The sequence below is a fragment of the Muscardinus avellanarius genome, assembly GCF_963383645.1.
Source record: "Muscardinus avellanarius genome assembly, chromosome: 14".
NCBI classification, from domain to species: Eukaryota; Metazoa; Chordata; class Mammalia; order Rodentia; family Gliridae; genus Muscardinus; species Muscardinus avellanarius.
The window spans coordinates 20,399,646-20,422,769 of record NC_137800.1 but is presented as its reverse complement, the minus strand read 5'-3'; the positions used below and the strand labels follow the sequence as shown (position 1 = coordinate 20,422,769).

Below are 23,124 nucleotides of genomic sequence, written 5' to 3'. Positions count from 1 at the left end.
TCAGAGGTTGGAAAATTCTTCACAAACCGTATCATATAAGGTATTCTCTGATCCTCTTCTGCTTACCTCAAAATGTCATATTTTGTAAAGAAAGATATTTTCCATTCGAGAAATAGAAGTCAAAAAACTTGAAGAAAAACCCTTCAATGCATGAATGTATTTATAATCAATGTTATATCATTTTAAATACAGAATAACATTTAATTTAGCCTGCGAGATGAATTATGCTCATAAGTGTATGCAACGACTCAATTAAAATAACATGTTATCATAAGCTATTTTACTTGACTATTTAATTTCCAAAAATTCTCATGTTTCATTCTTTGGCTATTTCGTCTTTAACAATAGCAAAAAGCTGATTTCAGAGTTAATAATTCTCTCGCTACTCTATCATGATAGCTGCAGCATCATTATAGATGATTTTCAGAATTGTTCAGCGCTCTGCTCCAAATGTTTTTATTTGGCAAAGGCCATCATAATTCCAATCATCATTTTCTCTGTATTAGGGAGAAATTCCAGCAGGCAGGAAAATTGCAGAGCTTTTTTTCTCCATTATGCTACTAAGAGTTTTCTATGATACTGTATATGATTCTTAGTAAAGATGTATAAATATCTTATGTTTCTTATGAGGTCATCTGCCAAATATGAAAACTGAGAAATCTTAACACTGACTTTCTCTGAATTTGGCAAATTCAAATAGATAAATAAATAGATAATCCCAACTGTTCTGTTCTTCTGTACTATACATGCCTAGTGAACCAGAAACAGGGGTCCACATGTAGTCAACATTTACTGATTATTTCTGTGTGTATTATTTTGGACCATGTAGGAAAGGGTAAAGAGGTAGCTATAATTAAAAAAAAAACATGTATTTTGCAAAGATATTTAGTACATTTTGTTTGCATGGATAATGCATTTCATCTGAAATTTAGGGTAACAAATTCCATCTGAAGTTCTAATTGACATGTCTGTGTGCCTGGTTGTTGGGGAACGCCATAGGATCATTTGTGCAATCTGAGATGACTTTGGTGCAGGTTGCTGTTTGGTATCAGCTGGATGCAGGCATGGATCACTATGCATCCTATGGCTGGCTGCACTACTAAGACAGTGGCTGTAAGTCCAGGAATCTTCCCCAGTTCATTGGTGCCAGTTTTGTTTTTCTGATCTGGGGAAACTGGGCACAGAGAGTGGGAAGGCATGTGGGAAGTTCCTTGCTTGCTGGCATTTGCCTGCTGGGGCTCTCTTGATTTTGTCACTGCTCTCCTTGGATAAGAACTTTGGGTGCTACTTTTGGAAACTTGACTCCTGAGAAATAAGAGGTGGTCACCCATCACTCTCTTTATCTTTATTCAGAGGATGTATGACTGTGCTATCACCAGATTTTACTATCGTTGCTTTACTAATATTAAAAATTAAAGAAAACAAAATTTATCAGAGACAGTCAGCCGGGAACTGCAGCAGTGGAATTTGGATTACTTTCTTTATAAATTACATAAAATGGCTTACATATAAATTCAATGAGTAAGTATATGTAAAGATTTTTCATGTTTTTACTAAGTAAAATGTTTGACCTAAAATTTAAAACATTTGGCTCATTACTCCCCTAAGCAGTATTTTTAAAAGTCTAGTCATTTTGTTTCAAGGTCAATTTTTTCAAGGTTTAAAATTCATATAACTTATGTTTAGTGAATGGCAGAGGGTAATATTTTACTTGGTATGAATAGGCATTCTAATTTCACAAATGATTTCTGCAATTAGTTTCAGAAGTAGTCATCTATTTCAATGAAACTAACTGATTGGGAGCTATTTCCAATTAGGATTTAGGACTCACATTTTCCTGGCCCCATAAAATTGATGAATCCAAACTTTTACTCCACCTGTTTTCTTTATTCTTTAGCAGAATAATTTCGGGAAGATCCTGTTTTAAATACTGTTTTGTTTGTATTTATGAAAGTTTCTTTTCTTTTTCTTTCTTTTTTTTTAATGGATAATGAGATGGTTTTTATGCAGAAGACATGATGTTTTTTCACCTACACTTTTTAAATATACCTTTTATTGGAGCATTAAAGTCTCACATCATAATGTAGTTCAGAGTGATAGCTGCATACATGTGCACAGGACCTGGTGAGCTTCCCTCCCAGCTCTTCCCCACTCTCCCCCTTCCCCATACAGGATACTGGGGTTGGCACTGGTGATTTCACATGCATGCACAACACCAATGGGAGTGTTTCCTTTATTAATTCTCTGTCCCTTTCCACTTCCCCTTGACCCCTCCATCACTCCACTGGGGCTTCTCTTCCATTATCTAAAGTCCATTATCTTGTATCTCAATTACCTTTAAGCTTTAGCATATGAGAAAAAAAAATATGACCTTTCATTTTATGTGACTGGCTTATCTCACTTAACATAATGTTCTTCAGGACCATTTAATTTATTACAAATGACATAATTCCCAGTTTTCTGAGGACTCTCACACTGATTCCCATTCCATGTACCTTAAACTAACTGATTTTCTTTTTTTTCTTTTGTTTGTTTTTTCTTCTTTTCTTTCTTTTTTTCTTTTTTCTTTTTCTTTTTTTTTTTTTTGTGGTACTGGGGGTGGAACCCAAGGGCTTTTCTACCTCTGGGCTATACTCCCAAACCGATTTTATATTTTATTTGGAAACAGGGTCTCACTAAGTTGCTGAGAGCCTCACTAAGTAGCTGAGGCTGGCTTTAAACCTGTGCGATCCTCCTGTCTCAGCCTCCCAAGCGCTGGGATTACAAGCGTGTGCCACCACGCCTGGCTAACTGATTTTTTTAAATCTTGGAGACTAGGATATGATAAATGGCTTATTCCATGTGTAGTGCAATAAGAAAATACCACAGAATGGATAATTTGTAAAGAAAAGAAAGTTATTTCTCACAAAAATCATGGAGGGAATGCATTCAAAGCACAGAAGTGGAAACTGAATTTATGCTGTTGCTCTTTAGGGAGAAAGGCAAGTACTATTCTTGGGAACACTCCTCAAGGCCAAATAGTCCTTTTATCTGCCTTAAAAATGATAGCATAGGCCGGGTGTGGTGGCACACGCTTGTAATCCCAGCGCTTGGGAGGCATAGACAGGAGGATGGCGCAGGTTCGAAGCCAGCCGAGCTGGCTTAAGAGACCTTGTTTCCAAATAAAAAGGTATAAAAATACATCTGGGAGTGTAGCCCGGAGGAGGTAGACGGGCTTCCAGGAACCCCAGTACCACAAATTCGGTTTCTATCTTTCTAATCTTCTAGAATACCTGTGTGTGTGTGTGTGTGTGTGTGTGTGTGTGTGTGTGTGTGTGTGTGTTGGGGGCAGGGGTGTGTGTATATGATATTGAGGATAAAACCCAGGGCCTCTTGCATGATAGGCAAGTGCTGTGCCTCTGTGTCTCTGAGCCACATCCCCAGCAACAAATACTTATTTTTTGACCAATAAGGCAATGTCACATGTTTTAAATGTTTTTTTATGTAAGCACCTCACTTCAAGATACCAATATCTGTTGTTAGGTTATTTTAGGCCATAATAACAAATAGTCTCAAAATCAATAAACCAGTATAATTAAAGCTTTACATATGTAACATCCAAAAAGTGTCTCTAAATTGCAGAGAGGGGGAAGCTTGTACTATCACGTGTACAGTGACCTATACAAATGGAGCTATACCTTCTTCAGTTCCTGACTTTCTAAATCCTTGAGACATCACCATCTAAGTTTAAATGGAAATTCAGCACAGAAGATTAAAATAAGAGATATTTATTTGATAAGAGTGGCATTGCTGCCTATCACTTTTCTTTACATCCTACCAAATAGCATTCAGTAATATAGCTGTCATTGGCCAGAGAATAACAGGGAATGATGTGTCCAGGAGGGAAAAAAATTACAGTGGGGAATATTCAGTAGTCCCTAACATTATTATTTTAGCATGTTATTATATTGTGGAAATAAATACCTTTACTATGTATATGAGCATAGATTGAAGAATACACAATTTATTGTCATATACTTTTCTATTAAAAATGAAATAAAAGTAGCTGGGCATTGTGGCACATGCTTATAATCCCAGTACTTAGGAGGCTGTGACAGAAGAATCACAGGTTCAATACCAGCCTCAGCTACATAACTTACTATGCCTTCTGCAGCTTAGTGAGACCTTGTTTCAAAATAAAGAATAAAAAGTAGGGCTGGGGGTGTAGCTCAGAGGTAAAATACCCTTGGGTTCCATTCCCACACACACACACACACAAAAAAAAAAACCTAAATGAAAGTAATTTAAAATAGAAAACTATACATTTAATAGGATAGAAACAAAATATAATTTAAAATATCAACTATGTACTTTAAAATATATGTAAAAACATAATATGCAATATATAAAATATATGTTCCATATACCAACAATAAATATTATGTATAAGTATATATTATATATTATATAATTTTATACATTTGTATTTTCTGTAAGTATAATTATGACCAGGCATACAAATTCATATCACAAATAAATATAAGTAGGGAAATATAAAAGCCATAAATGTGTATCATTTTATCACAACTCTAGAAATTTTCAGAAAATTTTAGTTTTTTATTTCACATTATATAACAGAAGCTAGCTTCATCTATTTTTGTGGCTTAGGGGCATTAGTAGAGGCCATCAAAGCCAAAAACAATCAAATGGGGGTGCCAAAGACCCAGGAATTTGAGAGCCTAAAGCCAAGTGTAAGACCACTCATTGGGAAGGTGCAGAGAAACTGTGAAACTGGTTTTGCCAACCTCAGTTCTAAGTTTTAAAAGAGAAATTGAAGCGGGATCAAAGAGTTGGCATTCCCTTGAAGACAGTAGGTGGTGTGCTGCGGTGTCTCCCTGTCCGCTGCCTCTCGCTGTGAAAGGGAACGAGCTGCCCTCTTATCATTTCCAGTGGCTTCATGATAATCACTTGGAAAAACTTGTGTTCCATTGATCCTGGGAGACTTGATACTGGTGTGGACTCTGGCTTGGATATTATAATGATGAAGGGCAAGAAAAATTGCTGACCTTTTCTCCTGATTGTAGCAGAAGAAAGAGCAAATCTTGCACCAAAATTAGAGCTAATTATTGCATTTACTGCATCCTACAGACATGATCCCGCATAAAGATATTTCAAAAGGACTAAGTAGATCACCTAGAGAAGATGTTGAAAGCCAACTAAAAAAACAATAATAGGTGTCTGGGTTTTCAGAAGCTGATAGGTAATCAAAGTGGCCGACCAAAGGGGGAAAAATAATTCCATTCAGGGATGCAACCGGATACCCTCTTCAGAAGAATCTCCAAGAAAACCCAGCAGAGGTGCATAAGAGGAAGGACCAACAATGGAACATCTGCCTCTAAGTGAACAGGCGACAGAGCACCGGTGTTTTGTTTTGTTTGTTTGTTTGTTTGTTTTTAGACATTATTTCATCTTAAGCCAATGGCTGTCGAGGTCAGAAACAGTAGTTGGTGAAGGGACAATAAATGAAAGAAGAAAAGATCTGTTATCCCACATCAGAAGTCTACAACTGAATCCTGGGACCCCACCTGGAGCATGAACAGAATATGGACACATTCTAAATTGTATCAGAATGAAACTGAGCTGGGCATTTAATTATGTAAAAATAACCAAAAATACTGCCAAGTTTTATTGTTTATTTTGAAAATTGGAAATATTAGGTGCAAAAAAAACAAACTTACTGCCACAAACACTTTCTGAGAATTGGATAAAGAAGCAGGTTGGTTTTTACTTGCACTTTATTAATCAAGATCCTTCAGTCAATATACAAGTTACAACTATATATCAGCTAAACTTGGGTATGTAAAAAACATAATCTCTTTAGTTAGTACTTTATTTGCTTGTTTACCAAGTCCTTAATAAGAAAAAAATCCTCTGATGATAAAAAAAACAATGTGTATACAATCTAATTTATAGTTTACTCTAGAGCAATAGATAATAAGTAGATAAAATAATTCAGTTTCATTCCATTTGGGCATTAAATATCTCAGTTTCCTTTCCAATCACTTTTTCTGCTTCCAAGATAGTGCCCGATTGAATATACAGTGGGAAGAAAATGGTGAAGGATGGATGCACACTGTTAGTTGTGTATTTCAGTCTCTAGTCGTCCACTGCCCCTGCTTCAATTTTGGTCGCCTGGCAGGATCACTTGACCCTGCAAAGGCAGTTCCCAGGCAGATCCCAGTGACTCTAAGTTAGTGGCCATAGTTAATAGGAACTGAGCATGGCCTTAAAAGTCCAAGCAGAGAGACCTATATGACTGAGTAGCTATCCTACCAAGGTGGCTTAGACGGGTCAGTGTCTGAGAATGTTATAGGACAGTCTGTGGGTGACATCTGAGTTACTCTCCAAATGGCAAGAATGGCAGAAACTCCGTCTTCTCTGTGTGTTGCCTGTTCACCTGAGCATTCCTCAAAGTTGGGTTATAGCCTGAAGAAAAGGGAGTAGGGCCAGACACAATTGCTTTGCCATCCGCCATCCCTCTGCACTGTTTAGCTCCTCACTCACACCCAGATAGAAAAAATAGAAACACTTTTTAAAAATTCTTCCCTGTTTTGTATCATTCTCTTTTACATATTGGCCTAAAAGAGATCTATTTCATAGCACAGAGTGATCCTACATCTCACTTTTTCAGCCTTTATTCTTAGTAGCATAAGTAGGGTCAGTAATGGTGTCATTAGAATCTGAAAAACACTTTTTACAAAGCTATACATTTCAAAAATAATTAAATCTGAGAGTACAAAAATGAAAATATCCCAGCTCCTTTATTTTTTCCATCTCACAGTAACATATACCAGTTTCTTCATGGGAAAATTGTACATTACAGAGGATTTTGTATTCTAAGAGATGACCATGCAATGCAAATTAATAATTTTCAAAATATTTTAGTTATATCAGTTTAGGAGCTGAACAATGATAAACAATGACAAAGGGGATATTTGATGTAGGCTCATTATCCTAACTTTTCCATTGGTATGTCTGAAATACTTTACAATTTCATGTTTATTTTTACTGTCATTATTTGGTGTTTTTGATTATATATTATTTTAATTTTCTCATCCTGAAAAATTACTTTCTAATTTTAATATTAAATATACTAGTAGAATTGAAATTTTAGTTATTTGTGTCCCTCTCATCATTTTTAATTATCATAGAGTCACATTATAATTCTACAAGCTTTCATGGCAGTCACTAAAATTGAATTAAGCTCTAATTACTTAGGTTAAATTGAATCCTATTGGACTGTCCATTTAGGACTCCAAGAAAGTGATTACAAGTACTCTTTGAATATCTTGAATATTTGAATAAATATGTTAACCTACAAGTATTTATATAGTCTTTACATTTCTAACTTAAGCACTTGGTGATATTAACTTGCCAGATATGGCAAATTAAGCTGTGAGATCAGTGTTATAGATGTAGTCCTTTATTAAATAGCAATTACACATTTACACTTACACGGATTTAAGCTTAGAATTTCTAACTAAATAAACTGTCCAAAGGGCTAGAGAGTCAGAAAATGTGAGATCATTTGATTTAGTTCTCAGGATCACTTTTTAGTCTAATCACACCTAGGTAGGTGGTAGTCAATGAAAGCTTCATTTAACAACAGTCAAACCATTATTTTGCAAAGGATTTTTTTTTCAGGCAAAGAGATTAATTGGAAATGACAAACTAAAAGCTAATAGAGATCCATAAGACTGACTTACCTGCAAAGGTAATTGTGATAATTGCTTCACTAAGATAGCCTGTTAGGACTACAGTTGTTCTGTTTAGACAATATCAATCTAAAGGGTAGGATATTGTTGAAATAAAAATGATATTTTATTTATTTTTCTTTCTTTCCTTCCTTCCTTTTTTTCTTCCTTTTTTGTGTACTGATGATTTAACCCAAGGGAATTTTATCTCAAGCTACATCCCTAGCCTTTTTTATATTTTTTTATTTTGAAACAGAGTCTTGGTAAGCTGCTTGGGGTCTAGCTAAATTGCTGAGGCCTGCCTTGAACATTTGACCTTCGTGTCTTAACCTCCCTAGTACTGGGAGTACAGGCATGCACCACTATGACTGGCCAAATGATGGTATTTTGATATTTATATTTCGCATAAAAATTAATTCAGAAATTATGTCCGAATCTTCTAATAGTTTAGACCTCCATGTTTAATTTTTATAATGAGGAGGCAAAAGTTGGAGTAGATGTGTCTTACATAACTGAAGTAATACCAAGGTTTGAAACTAAGAAAGTCACTCCAAAGACTTGCAGCTACATTTAATCACATTTAGCACCACAAAATTGGCTGTCAAAAGTCTAATTAACTATCAAGCATTAGCTCTCTTTCTATGCTGCTCACTTACACAAACCTTTCATTATAACATCTGGAAAGTTTTAAAAAAATTCTTCAGAAAGCCACTTCTTCCTTTAGCTCTGTAGTATAGGTTAATGGTGAAATGTCTGTTTTTAGAGCAACAAAACGTGTAATGCTTCAGCCTTGAACCATTAACCATTAGGAAAATATTTAAAATTATGTTGCAGTTACTGGTCACTTCATTTTTGTGTGAAAACTCACTGATAAGCCTACTAAGGCATTTTAGCAAATGCACGATGGAGATTATACATGTACATCTATATGTAAGTGTGTGTTGCACTAAAGATTAAACCCAGGGGCACTCTACTTCCGAGCTATACCCCCAGCCTTTTTGATTTTGAGATAGGTTTCAGTTAATTTGCTGAGAGTCTTGCTTGCCGGAGCCAGCCGGCGAAAGTACAGGTTCCAAAGAGAGGCATGAGGATGAAAAATTCAACTCTTAAGAATTTGATTCTAAGAATTTTTTTATTCTAATGTGGGTGGCCACCAGCCTACTATCTCTACTGGCCAACCCCTGCTCCTGGGTCAATATCTCTACTGGCCGACCCCTGCTCCTGGGTCAGTATTCCCTATTGGGCCGACTATGGATTTATTTCTTTAGAGGTATTTATACAGTAACAGGTCAACCAATATCCTCATGCTATCACCACCAGAATACAATAAAGACCAATCCAAAGCACATACATTACAGGTAGGTCAATCAGTACCCTCATGCCATCACCACCTGATCTTCTCTCAGACCTTTTACTTTGAACTTTGCATGACCCCAAACCTTTTTGACTCTGGGCAAAGGACAGTCAGCTAAATCAGAAATATTATTTTAGGGGAAAACCTTAATGGCTTCCTACACTTGCTGAGTTACTAAGGCTGGCCTTGAACTTGCAGTCCTTCTATCTCAGCCTCCCAAGTACTGGGATTATAGGTATGCACCATTGACTTCACTAATTAGTGATATTGATATTGAGATTTTTCCTTTTTTTTCTGAAATTGCAACCTATACTTAAGTTTCACAGTTTATCTGCCCTTAAGTTCTCATTTATGTTCAAGTTAACCTTTATTTTCTTGATTTTGTTTCTTCAGAACTGCTAAAGCACTCTCATCATCTAAGCATACTTTCTGTTACCAAATGAAATTGAGAATGGCATTTATTATTACATGTCTTCTATAATAGTGCCTACAGAATAAATTTTAAATTTGAAATATTTAATATCTATGAATTAAAAACTGAATTTTATGTATATAATTTTTTTAGTTTATATAAGTTATATATTTGCATATATAATCCAAATAAATTTTAACACTTAGCTACTTCACTCTCAATAAATTCTCTACTGACTCTAACATTCACTGACATTCTTGATTAACTGCATTTTTCTTTTATACTTTCATTTTATTTTATTTATGTTAAGTGGTGTGTGTGTGTGTGTGTGTGTGTGTGTTTATGTTTTGTGTATGTGTTGCTGGAGATTGGACCCAGGAGCATTCTACCTCTGAGCTACACTTCCCTGCCCTATTTTGGTTTTAATTTTGAAATAGGGTCACTAAGTTGCAGAGAGCATTCCTACGTTGCTGAGGCTGGTCTCAAATCTTCAATTTTCCTGTCTCAGCCTTTCAAGTACTGGAATTACAGACATGTATCACTATGGCTGTCCAGCTAGATTTTTTTAATTATTGATAAAAAGCCCCAAATAAGACTCACATGTTTTGCCCCACCCCCCAATTCCTTGGTTATTTATCGTAACCTTGGAAAGTGCCACTCAGTTTAACCCAAATCTCTATGACATTCAACTTTCTTCCTATTTCCATGAGTTGTACTTCACTTAACCTCACCTTTACTGCCAACTAGTCATTATTCCTATTCTTACTTTAACCGATAAAAATAAATTAAAAATATCAACTATTTTACAGTTTCTTTTTTTATCTTTGCTTGTTGGAGTTCATTCTTCTTTATGGTATTTTCTGCTATTTGTTGAAGCATCTATGGGTTGTTTTTTTTCATGTGTAAATTCTGCTGTGCCTTTGGTATTCTTTCTTTTTTTATTTCTGAATGCAACTTTACTTCCCAGTGGCCCTAAAAAGTCGTATTATTTGTCGGGATTCATATTTGATAATTATCTTTTTCTCAACACAACAAAGACATGATTTCATGGTCTTTAGCTGTAAGTTGCCACTAATTAGTAAGTTTTCACCAAATCTGTAGTTGCTCTTTGTGACTATTCACGTTTGCATTTTGGTTACTTGCAATATGGTCCCTTTATTATATATTGTTTTGCAGTTTCAACATACTTTTTAGTAGTAAATTGACTTTCAGTAATGGTTCTCATGACTCATCATTATTCCTTCTGAAGACTAGTGTTATTAATATATTGTGAATTTTAATTTAAATGTCCCTTTAAATTTCTAGAAGTTCTATTTTAGTATTTCACACTTAATCTTTCTATATTTATCTTATATAATTAATCAGGTTTTTATCTTTCACTTTGAACTCATTTAATTATTCTTAATTTTAATTTGTTTCTAATTTCAAAATAATATTTTTATTTCTTAATATGCTAATTTTTAGGTCACTGAATGTGTTGACCCCATCCTTATTTTCTAATGTGACTTGTAATTTTTTTGCTGTGATCATCTTCAATTATATTTATTTTGTTTTGTACTTTTGTAGCTGTTATTTTCTATTTTGGTTTTGTGAGGGTTTTGCCCTGGTTTGTAGAATATCCTGATATAGTATATTTTTAGGTGTTTGTTTCTTAGTTTGAAATTTAAGCACCTTGGAAATAATGCAAATTCTAATCTCAGCATTAATATGAAAACAAACTGGGTTTTTATACAATATATGGTAATTGCTTTTAAATCCAAGTATCTGGATCCACTTTTTTAGTTTTCTTCTTATATTGGCTAGTTTCTGGGCTTTCATATGTGATTATTGAAGAAAGTCTTTAAGAATCCAGGATGCAGTTGAGTTCTCAAATTGAGGTTCCATTTCTTCTCAATTGTCAGTACTTTCAGAATTCACAATTATATTTAATATTACAAAGGATATTCTTTTTCTAAATTCTCGAACTTTTTTTTTTTTTTTGCTATATTAAATAGAGGGTTTGAACCAAGTACATGAAGGTACTCCGAATGGAATTAATTATGGTTTCGGTGTCCCCACTCTCAGAACATTAAAGAAACAGGAGAGAAGCTGATGATTCCAAGAAAATCACTACCTCGCTTTATATTGGTTTCTTGCTGTCACCTTCCTTCAATGGCTCAGGCATTCCACCATTACTAGCTGGATCTAGCCTCACCCCTCTTTGTGTAGAGGCAGTAAATGGGGGATTCTGCACCAAAGATTAAGTATTCAGGTAAAAATATCAAGAAAACACTGGTGAAGTTCCAAAGTTAAATTATAAAGCAACTGATGTATAGACATTTTATGAAAGAAAACAAAAAAGAATTTGTTAGGTTCCCAGGTTAGTTCACATCAATCAAAAAAGATTATTAAAGCTTAGGGTAAAATAAAAGAACATGATCATCTGAACTCAAATGAACTAGCTGAAATCTTTCTAGAGGTAGTTTTACTGAATGCTAGAGCAAAAGTTTGACAAGACAATAGTAGCATGGAATCGGAGCGAGATGTTAAATTGAAAAGCATGGAAAGAAAAAGGATAATGTTGTAATGAGGTGATGAAATTATACCAGGTCTCTTTAAGTTGTGAATGGATCCTAATTCATGGGCTCCAGCCAAAGGGAATTTGGTTGTGTTGTTATGATTTCAAGAATAAAATCTTAAGCATCTGTATTTACAGTGTGTGATGTTTTGTAGTATGTAAACTACCAACAATGTGAGTTCTACTAAAAAATACAGATGGTTAAAATCACATGCTCAGAAAGTAGTCTTTTCCTTCGTGTATATCCTTTGAATCTGATTCCTTATTTTCACTTTCTCCTATTATATTTTCTACTTCCTGAAAAACATTGCTATTCTCTTATTTGATCCTTTCAGTAAAATTGCACACAAAACTTTCTCATTAAGTCTTTTTTATGTGTATGTATTTAACTTGTTCTGATAATTGCCTTCTTGCTATACAGCAATTTTTGAGTTCTTATTCTCTTCTTAGTTATAATGTATGAAGTGTCGTAGAACTTTTTAAAATGATCTAATGTAGATTTTATAAAGTAACCAAAACTGGAAGATGTAACTAAAATTTTAACAATCTCCATTCAAAGTGCAATTATATTATAAAAGCCATGATAGTTCAGTATACCATAGTGTTTTATTTAAAAGTGAAAATGTCCCTTTTTCAGAATAAAATATCCTAGGTTAAATAAACTCAAAATTCAAATAATGACACAATAAGATATCATATTTCCCCAGGTAGAACAGCAGTTATAAAGAATAACGAGCCAAGCCCAGTGGCATACACTGTAAAATGAGCACTTTGGAGGCTGGTCTGGGAAGGTCACAAATATTGGCAGAGACATGGATACAAAGAAATTTTTATACACTATTGGGGGACATGTAACTACCATTATGAAAAAAATATGGTGTTACTTAAAAAAACTAAACAGACCTACCAAGTGATCTGGCTTATGCCATTCTGGGAATATATCCAAAAGAAATAAAATATTCATATAAGGTAATTATGAATATATTCCCATGTGTGCCCTGGCTCTATTGTCAATAATTAAGATATGGATTCAATTGAGATGCCTTTCAATGGATGAATAAAATAAAAAATATTATATATATATATATATATATATATATATATATATATATGTGTGTGTGTGTGTGTGTGTGTGTGTGTGTGTGAATATTATTCAGCCATAGAAACAAAATCTTATGATTTTCAGCAAAATGGATGAACTGAGAGGACATCCCATCAAATAAAACAAGCCAGACACAGAGAGACAAGTAACACGTTTTCTCTCTCATATTAGGAAGTTAAAAGAACAATAACAAAAATTAGTAACCTGAATGTAGAATAGTGATTACTAGATAATGGAAGAGCAGAAGAGAGGATGAAATAAAGAAAAGCTGAATTTGATTAGTAAACACTTTATGTATGCAGTGAGATTTTACATTGAAACTCATCAATGTATAAAATTAACACATGCTAATCTAAAATAAATATTAAAAAATGAGTAGATGACATAGAGGTATCAACAGTAGAAATAAAGGTAACTGACATTGTTTAATAGTGAGGCAGAACTGTTTAATACATTTTTACAAATAATTTTAATAATTAGATATCAAAATTGATTAAGGGTTGGAGGCGATACGATTTGCAACATATTTCATGTTTTCTAAATTATTGTTTGGTTTTCTTTTAAGAGTTTTACAACATTAAATCATACAGTTTCCAAGTACAGTAGTTTGAGGAGAGGACTTCTTAAATTACTGCACTTTAAACTATGATGAAAATCTGGTATGACGAAAATATCCTAGCAATTTGCATATTGAACAAAGTATTTCCAACATTTTGTGGAGAATAAAGTAATTAATACAACTTAACCTTTAAAGCTACTGCAGACACTAAGAGCAATTGTAATCGATCTAATTATGCTTTGAAAAAAGTTTTCTTTATAGCAGAAATTGAAACGTTTGTGTTTTAATGTGTTTTTTTTTTTCTTTTCTTTTCTTTTTTTTTTTTTTTTTTTGGTGGTACTGAGGTTCCTGGAAGCCCTTCTACCTCTGGGCTACACTCCCAGACCTATTTTTATACTTTTTTATTTGGAAACAGGGTCTCCTAAGCCAGCGCGCGCGGCTGGCTTCGAACCTGCGCGATCCTCCTGTCTCCGCCTCCCAAGTGCGGGGATTACAAGCGTGCGCCACCACGCCCGGCTTAATGAGTTTTAACACTTGTGTTTAGAAGCTTTCAGTGTCTTGATTATTATTTTATTACGGTATATTGTAACATGCTTATTAGTTAATAAATTTCTTTAACTCTGTGTCTCTACTCTTTATTTTAAATTTAATGCATAATTGAAATGTAAAATAAAAGTTTTGTAGATATTTGTGATTTTATTTTTGATATTGGGGATTGAACTCAAGGTCATTCTATCTCTAAGTTACAAACTCCCCTGCCCTATTTCTTTTCTTTTGATTTTTTTGATTTTTTTTTCTTTTTTTTTTTTTTTTGCGGGTCTGGGGATGGAACCCAGGGGCATTTTACTTCCGAGCTACACCCCCAGCCCTATTTTTTATTCTTTATTTTGAAACCGGGTCTCACTGAGTTGCAGAGGGCCTCACTAAGTAGCTGAGGCTGTCTGCAAACCGCGATCTTCCAGGTCTCAGCCTCCCAAATGCTGGGATTACAAGCATGCGCCACCACACCCGGCTCTTTTTTGATTTTGAAACAAGGTTTTACAAAGTTGATGAGAGTCTCACTATATTGCTGAAGCTGGCCTCAAAACTGAAATTTCCTGTCTCAGCCTCCCAAGTACTGGGATTACAACTAAGCGCCACAATGCTTGATTGCATTTTAAAATAATAAAATATGTGTTTATACTAATACATAAGTATAATTTATAATCTATATTTTATTGAATTCCTTGATTACCATTAAATATTCTTCTAGATTATTGGCTAAGATTTAACACATTACTAAAGTTGAACTTAAGTTTTACACCAGGTATCAGCTTGAGTTTACCCTAGGTTTAAGAATGGAAAATTAGATGCAAATCCAAATACACATTATTCTGGTTACCCTAGTCCATTTTACTTCATGCACTGTAACTATTTATTTACCACTTTTATCATTTCTTTCTCTCAGTGTTAATATGTATACAAATCGGATGTCCAATGCCTTTCTTTTTTCAGTTGTACTAATTTCCTTCTCTCCTTCTCCCAACAAAAATGTGCAATAATATATTACTGACCATAACCAATGACGATTACCAAAATCAGCATTATTCATCAGAATCCAAAGGTTGAAACCACCCAAATGCCCATCTACTAGTGACTAGATAAATAAAATATGTTATATCCATGCAATAGAATATAACTCAGCAATACACAGGTATGAAGTAAAAATTCATGCTGCAACAGTGTTGAGCCTCAGAAACATAGTGCCATGAGAAAGAAGCCAGTCACAAAAGGCCACACGTTTTATGATTCAACTTGGATGACATGCCTGGATAGACAATATAGTGACAGATTGTTTGCCTAGTACTAACTAGAGGGGTGAGGTAAGGGTGATAACCATAAGATATTTTTAGGTTTAATTGGTAGTAAAATATTTTAAAATTGTGATGTTAATTTAACAATTTTGTATATACTGAAAGCCAGTGATTGTAAAATTTAAATGAATGAATTGTATAATATGTGAATTTGATGCCAATAAGGTTTTTATAGGCTGGGTGTGGTGGTGCATGCCTATAATTGTAGTACTTGGGAGGCTAAGCTGGAGAATCACAGGTTTGATGCCAGTCTCAGCAATTTAATGAGACCTTATTTCAAAATAAAATAAAATAAAATAAAATAAAATAAAATAAAATAAAATAAAATATGGCTGAAGTACAGAATGCCCCTGGTTCCAATCCTCAGTACCACCAAAAAAAAAAAAAAAAAAGAAAAGAAAAGAAAAGAAAAGAAAATCAACACATATTATAGTCTTGTTTGGGCAGCTACAAAGACAGAGGCTTCTTAAGTGAATATTATTTAAAATATTATGCAAAACAGTCCAAAAATTAAAATGTAACATCTCAGATCTTACCATGATGTACTTAACCAGCCCCCAAGTACAGCTCTACACAATTGCTGTCTATCTAAAGATTCATCAGTACTCCCTGATGTGTTTAGGGGTGTTACCCCTAATATCTTTCTTGTGAAACACAGAAGTAAAATGTAATTCTCTACTGACATAGATAACTGCAATAACACGTCCCAGCTCTAATTCTAACCTTTACTATGATGTTAGTATCAACCACAAAGTGTTTTTATCTTAAAATTTCTGTTTTAGTCATTTATCTTCCAAGCATAGTGGTATGTTCATTTCAGCTTCTGAATAGTCTAGATGAGACCAGACTCCAACTATCTGTTACCCAGAGCCTGAGTTATAGGGTTCATAAGGGGAAAATGTAGCATTGACAGCTAAGTGCTATAACATTTCTTGATCAATGTATGCTTGGTAAGATGAGACCCCTCCATTTTACAGAAGTTTACTTTAATATTTTCTCCACAATCTCTCTCTCTTTCTCTCTCTCTTTCTCTCTCGTTTTCAGCTTTAGATCCAGCTAAAGATCCATGCCTAAAGATGAAATGCAGCCGTCATAAAGTGTGCATTAGTCAAGATCCTCAAACTGCGGTCTGCATCAGTCAGCGGAGGCTGACACACAGGTGAGCAGAGCAAGGCAAATCCCACTGATGGAGCAGCACTCCTCAGCACTTCTGGCTATGGAAAATGACTGAGTGCACATGTTGGTCAGTGCTTGATTAGCTTTTCTGCAGGGTTTTATTCATACCTTTTCAGAAGTTTAGTTAATAGAATTATGATTCACTTGGGCTAAACATGGTCATCAAACTACGGTAGATTATAGAAATTTTAAGCAAATAGTTTATTAAATAAAGTAGATGCTGTATATGTGTGCCTTTTCAAATTTAAGGAACAATCACACTGCTAGCGCCTCCTAATTTTTATTTTTATGATTCTCAAACATCCTCGTTTTTCCTTGGGGGAAGCGTTAGAAGTGAAGTTAAAAGGGAAAAATAAATTTTTGTTGTGCCAGACACTAGCAGCCACAGAAAACTGCTGCTGTTAGAAGTCTCTTGCATAAAATGACTCAGAGACAGAAATGCTTATTTTTTAGGGATTATTTATTATTGGAAAAATGAGGGACGGCTAGGGAGAAAGCCAAAAAAGTGAAAGAGCTTTTGCCCTCCTTCAAAGAGTGCCCTCTTTTATTGAGAGTTTAAGTAAAGCATTTCTAAAAATGCGCAAAATGGCAGAGCAGTCACAAGTTAGGTTTAGAGAGTGGCAATCAGGGGTTACCTTTAGGGAGAGGGACGTAGGTTTAGGGAAGAGCAAGGTAAACCTTTCTGGGACTATAGGAGGTCATCAAAGTTCACCTTGTGGTCCCATCCAGTCCAAGAAATTTTGTCTGCTTGTGGACAATTTCCACTCAGCATGTACTATGCACCTCGCTGAACCCATTCAAAATGGTGACTCCATCCCATGTGCTAAATTGGTTCCCAATATTTGTTGATAAAATATTAAAATCACAATATAGGACCAGTCATGGTGGTGCACACTTGTAACCCCAGTACTTGGGAGGCTGAGACAGGAGAATCACAGGTTTGAGATCAGCCGCAGAAGTAGAGACTCTTAGCAACCTAAGAAGACTCTGTTTCAAAACAAAGAATAAAAAGGGCTGAGATTATATCTTGAAAGTAGAATACTTCTGGGTTCAATTCCTAGTACCAAATAAAGAAATAAATTATATAAATTTGGGGCCAGAATGTTTTAGGACATCTTTTTTTAGGATGAATAGCCTGGTCCAAACAGTGAGGCTCCATCTCAAAAAGAAAAAGAAAAATGGGCTCAACGTGCACTGCATTCCATAAACAACCTCACTTGAGAGGTTGAGACAGGAGGATTTCTAACTTAGTGAGAACCTGTTTCAAAATAAAAACAAAAACAAAAATAAAATATGGCTGGAAGTATAACTCAGAGGCAGAAGGCCCCTGATTCAATCTCCAGTACCACAATAAATAAATTAATATTATGATTAATATTTGATATGCTGTATTTAAATCAAGGATGTCAGCATAGAGTGAATGTTTATACAACATTTAGGAGAGATCTGTCCAAGCAAGTTGAACAATAAAGGTAGTTAATATAAATACTCTATAACTTATATTTAAAGGTATATGTGTAGGTATATAGTAGTGAAATAAGAGAAAGGAATTAATTAATACATTTTTCTCATTTATATTATTTAGATTAGATATCACCACTTTCTAAATTTAAAGCTATTATTTTCTTTCCTTCTCATTAAAGATAGAGCAATTGAAGCTACCATTTCTGTAGGGGTGGGAAGACGATTCTTTTCAAAGAGGCTTCTCCAAGTCCCGCCTCACTAATAGTCACACTCCTGTCCTTGTTACCTTAGAGCTTTAAATTTCTCATTTTATATTATTCACTATATTTGTGTTAATTTGTCTAACTTCAGTCTCCTTTGGTTGACTGGATGTTTCATGAAGGTAGAGTTATGTCTTACTACATTAGACTCAACTCTTGCTATATTGACTAGTACATTCTTTCTTGAATTACCATATTAATTCTGGGATTACCAAGAATTCTTGGATTATCATAGAATTGTTGGATTACCAAGAGTTCTTCTAGTTGTAGAACATTTAATGTTGAAAGTGTAGATAAGTAGTTTGATCCATGAAAATAGTCAGTGTAAATCATCTAGACCTATTGTTTCCTGTTTACCTCATGGATATTTATTGAAAGTGGGTTAGGAATGGCATAGGAGGCACTCAACAAATATTGTAAATACATTTATTGGAGAAATGAACAAATGCAAGAATGTATGAGTTACAGGAAAAAGGCAAAAGTGTATATAAAAAGGACAAATGGGAAAGGGCATTCTTAACAACTTTTTTTTTTTTAAAGCAGTAGGCCCTTGTTTGGGATTTGTATGTAATTAAAATAGTCAATAAATTTCTTCCATAGTGCTCTCAATAACACTAATTACATCCCAAAATCACAGAAGTAGCAGGATTAAGTGGCTAATGCTGTGTCCTGATCTTTTATCATTACAGCCAACCTAGAGTAATATATTTGGACATTTTCTTCAAATGGGGTTTTCTATTAATTGGCCTTGTCACGCTAATTTTCGGCTAGCTTTATCATTACTAGTTAAAAATCAAACAATTTTATGAATAATGAGGAAAAAATCTTGTTTTTCTAATTTCCGGGATGCTTTAGCAATACGATAATATAGCCAATTATCTAGATGGTTTAAATAGAATATTTGATGGCATTCTTTCCCAGGCTTTGAATGTGATCCATTTTTTTATAGTTGTACCTTGGGAGAAAGTGACACAAATGCTGATAGCTGAGGGTTCTGTTTGTTTCATTGTGTTTATATATTGTGAGCAAGTAGCCCAGTGTTTTCTGCTCCGTTCTGCCTATGCAGCTGCAGATAATTAATACTATTTCTAGATCAGTGTTTCTGGCACCAGTTGCTGTGGCTGATATTAAAAGAAAATAGGCTTAGCACAATAAAAGGAAAGTTGAAGAAGTTGTTGCAGGGCAAAACTAGTCATATTAATTTCTACTCATTTGCACCAAAGAATAAAAAAAGTTTGATAATTAAGTGCTTAAGAAGGTCTCCTAAGAAAGAATTTCGTAGAACATGATGAAACTAATTTTGAAATGCTACTTATCAGAAATAGATGTCAAAAGAAGGCAAGCCCTAAACCTCTTCTATTTTAATTGTGCACCTTTGGGATTTATAGTTTTTAATGACCATATTTAAAAGAAGACTCGCAGTTCTTTATATGGATATTAATATGCATGACTGTGGAACTTGCATGTTCATTGTTCTAATGAGGAAATATTTAAGATGGGAAGATCCCATCTCAGGGCCCAAGTTATAATAGAGTCGCAAAATATTTGTAGAATTGAACTGAGCTTATTATGGCGATTTTACAATGATTTCCTTTCTTTTTTTCTTTTTTTTTTTTTTTGTGGTACTGGGGTTCCTGGAAACCCTTCTACCTCTGGGCTACACTCCCAGAACCATTTTTATATTTTCTTTTTGGAAACAGGGTCTCTCAAGCCAGCGTGGCTGGCTTCGAACCTGCGTGATCCTCCTGTCTCCACCTCCCAAGCACGGGGATTACAAGCGTGTGCCACCACACCCCGCAACAATCATCCTTTTTAATATAAGATTTAGCATATATGGAGTATAAATATTTGAAAATGTCCCCAGGGAGAGTGAAATTCGGTATTTATTTCATGCTTACTCTATGCACAGCTCTTTACCAAATGTCTTAATTTACCTTTTAGAACAACCCTAGTACTTTATAATAACCATTATCATTCCCATTCCAGAGAAGCAAAAGCTTTAGCTCATTGATTCTGGGGATTCTAATTTACAAAGATTTAGGTAAATGATAGATGATACATGCATAAGTGTGGCACATTTAAAATTGAAATCATATCTATCTTGTTTACACACACAATTCATTTTATATTTATTAGTGGATTTCTATTGTGTTTATGAATGAATGTTTCTATTATAAGTATTTAGCTACTTAAATATTTAAGATAAAGAGGATTTCAAAATAAATCCAACTCAAAAGGACAAATATTGCATGTGGTCCCTCATCTGTGGAATCTAACAAAAAAGAAAGGATGCCATGAAAGTCACAGTGAGACAACTTGGAGAAGTAAAAGGGGGTTGGGGAGGGGGCGGGAGGATGAAGGAGGATAATGATCAAAGTATGTTACATGCATGTATAAGTATGCTACACTGAAACCCGTTATTCTATGTAATTGAAATATACTAATAAAAACATTGTAGAAGGCCTGCAAAACTTTTAAAAAATAAATAGTTTAAAAGTGGTGTTAATATTTTAGAATACTTAATATAGCATTGTTCAGTTCTTCTACCTAAAACACAAATTATGGCTATACTTCATAGTATTTTCCTTATGTCTAGAATGTGTGTCTATACACACTAAACACATGTACACAAGCATATGTCTACATATTTAATCTCACAATTATCACAGAAAATGAGATGGGTTATAACAGTTATTCTCATTTTACCACTAATGAAAGTTGAGGCACAGAGATTTTACCTAATTTGCCCCTGATAAAGTTGTACATTGAAGCTTACCATTACACTTTTAGAACTTGCATTCCTATGTATATTAGTTATATTTTATCATTTGGAACATGTCATGTAACACTTATAAAGCATCATAGAATTATTGGTGTAACTTCTCTTGTTGAAATGTTATATTCCTTTTTAAAAAATACTTCTGAATACCTATTACCTCATGTACATTTTCTCAACACATTTTAACCACATACTTCCTTACCTGAATGTAAAATTCTTAGTTTTGCCTGTCATTTTGTCATTACCCTCAGGATCTATAATCCCCAGCTAGTTGAGAATTGCTTGTATGAAGAAAATTGAATGAATTAGATTGCACATTTTCATCAGTTTAGGTGATTTGATCAAGTTTCACTTTAAGTGTTGTGTGTTACAAAAACATCACCACCATCACCACCAACAAACCATGTTTCTTAATTACAAAAATAAGTCAAAATATTGACTCGATATTTAAAGTACACATCACATCTTATCATTTTTGTGATTCGATTCCCTCTTTAGTTAAAAACCAGAAGCCCGTTGATTAAAGTCAAAATCTTCCAAGTGGTTCTTTCCAGCCTGGCCCAGGCTGCTTTCAGCCTCCTTTGCAGCTATTCTACTCTGGCTTATTACAGTTTAGTCACAGCAGAAAATCCGTTCTGTAGAGGGATGTCTTCTCTAGGCTGCTCTGCTTCACAGTGGGCTGCCACTCTCCTTATCTGTGTAGTTTTGAACAGGTTACTTAAACTCAGTGCTTCTGTTTCTTCCTATGTAAAGGATATGGGGTAAAATGGTACCCTTTAAAGATGTCCTCTGAAGGATCAATGTGAGCCAGGCATGGTGGCAATACACCTATAATCCAGTACTTGGATAGCTGGATTACAGGGGAATCACAGGTTCAAGGACAGCCTCAGTAACTCTGACCTTCCATAGCATATAGAAATTCTATTAAAACTGCATCAAAATAAAAAAAAAAAAAGGTGTAGCTAGAAGGTAGAATTCCCCTGGATCCAGTGTATAGTACCTTCTCCAATTAATGTATTAATGTGGAAAACAAAACAGAACATGGTCAATGGTAGAGATTATGTTAGGGTTAGCTATTATTTTTTTCCTAATCACATTGTATGTTTTATAATCATACAATTTGATATCATGTTTGATTTTTCCCTAATGAACTATTATGCCCATTTATTCTCTTTTTCTTTGGACAAATACTCCATTTCTAAGAGTAGTTTTCAAATGGTAATTTGAAACCAGACTTCAGTCCGGTTCCATCCCTTGGTAGCAGAATGACTTTTAACAAATTAAATTTTCCAAACCTAGTTTTCTTGATAATAAGATAAAGATGGTACTTACATTATTTATCTCCTGTTTTTGTGAAGCTTAAATCCATAAATTGTGCAAAGCACTTTTCACAATGGAAGCACTTGACAACAAAAACTTTTTGAGAAATCTACTTGAATTTCCCTCACACATCTTCTAACACAAAGTAAGAGTCAATACTCCTGTAACTTTGTACTCATAGCATATGAGAAAGGTTTTGTCTACTTATATTATTGCTATTTCTTTATTTACTAAATATCTAAGGACTGGGTTTTTGTATTATGGTTGACATTGTGTTTGTGAAAATCAGTTGACTCCTATCATGATAGCAAGAGATGGAATTTAAAAATCATACTTAAAAGAAGAGGTATCCTTTGTCTAGTTGAAAACTGGAAAGTATGGGCACTACTGTGGGAAAATTGTGACAGATATTGTTTAAAGAGAAATAGCAAAGACATAGGCATAACTTGTTTAGATTTCTGCTTACCATCTCTACTGGTTTTTAAATTTGTATGAAAGATTGTAATCAGTTTACCTCTGGGCATTCCTTTTGACCTCATATATCTACATGTCAGC

The 23,124-nt window shown here is 34.4% G+C and overlaps 1 protein-coding gene across 4 annotated transcripts in view; it reads left to right on the top strand.

Annotated features, from left to right (window-relative positions):
* The window catches only part of SPOCK3 (SPARC (osteonectin), cwcv and kazal like domains proteoglycan 3), a gene marked incomplete at both ends in the record, with an annotated part of 365,032 nt that overhangs the window by 171,999 nt on the left and 169,909 nt on the right, over positions 1-23,124 (top strand). For 2 of the 4 annotated variants that reach the window (XM_080709750.1, XM_080709749.1), the window contains one exon: positions 16,615-16,729. The exons of the other annotated variants lie outside the window; for them this stretch is intronic. In XM_080709750.1, the coding sequence (XP_080565876.1) occupies positions 16,615-16,729 (115 nt within the window). The remainder of the gene's footprint in view (positions 1-16,614; positions 16,730-23,124) is intronic. 4 annotated transcript variants of the gene reach the window in all.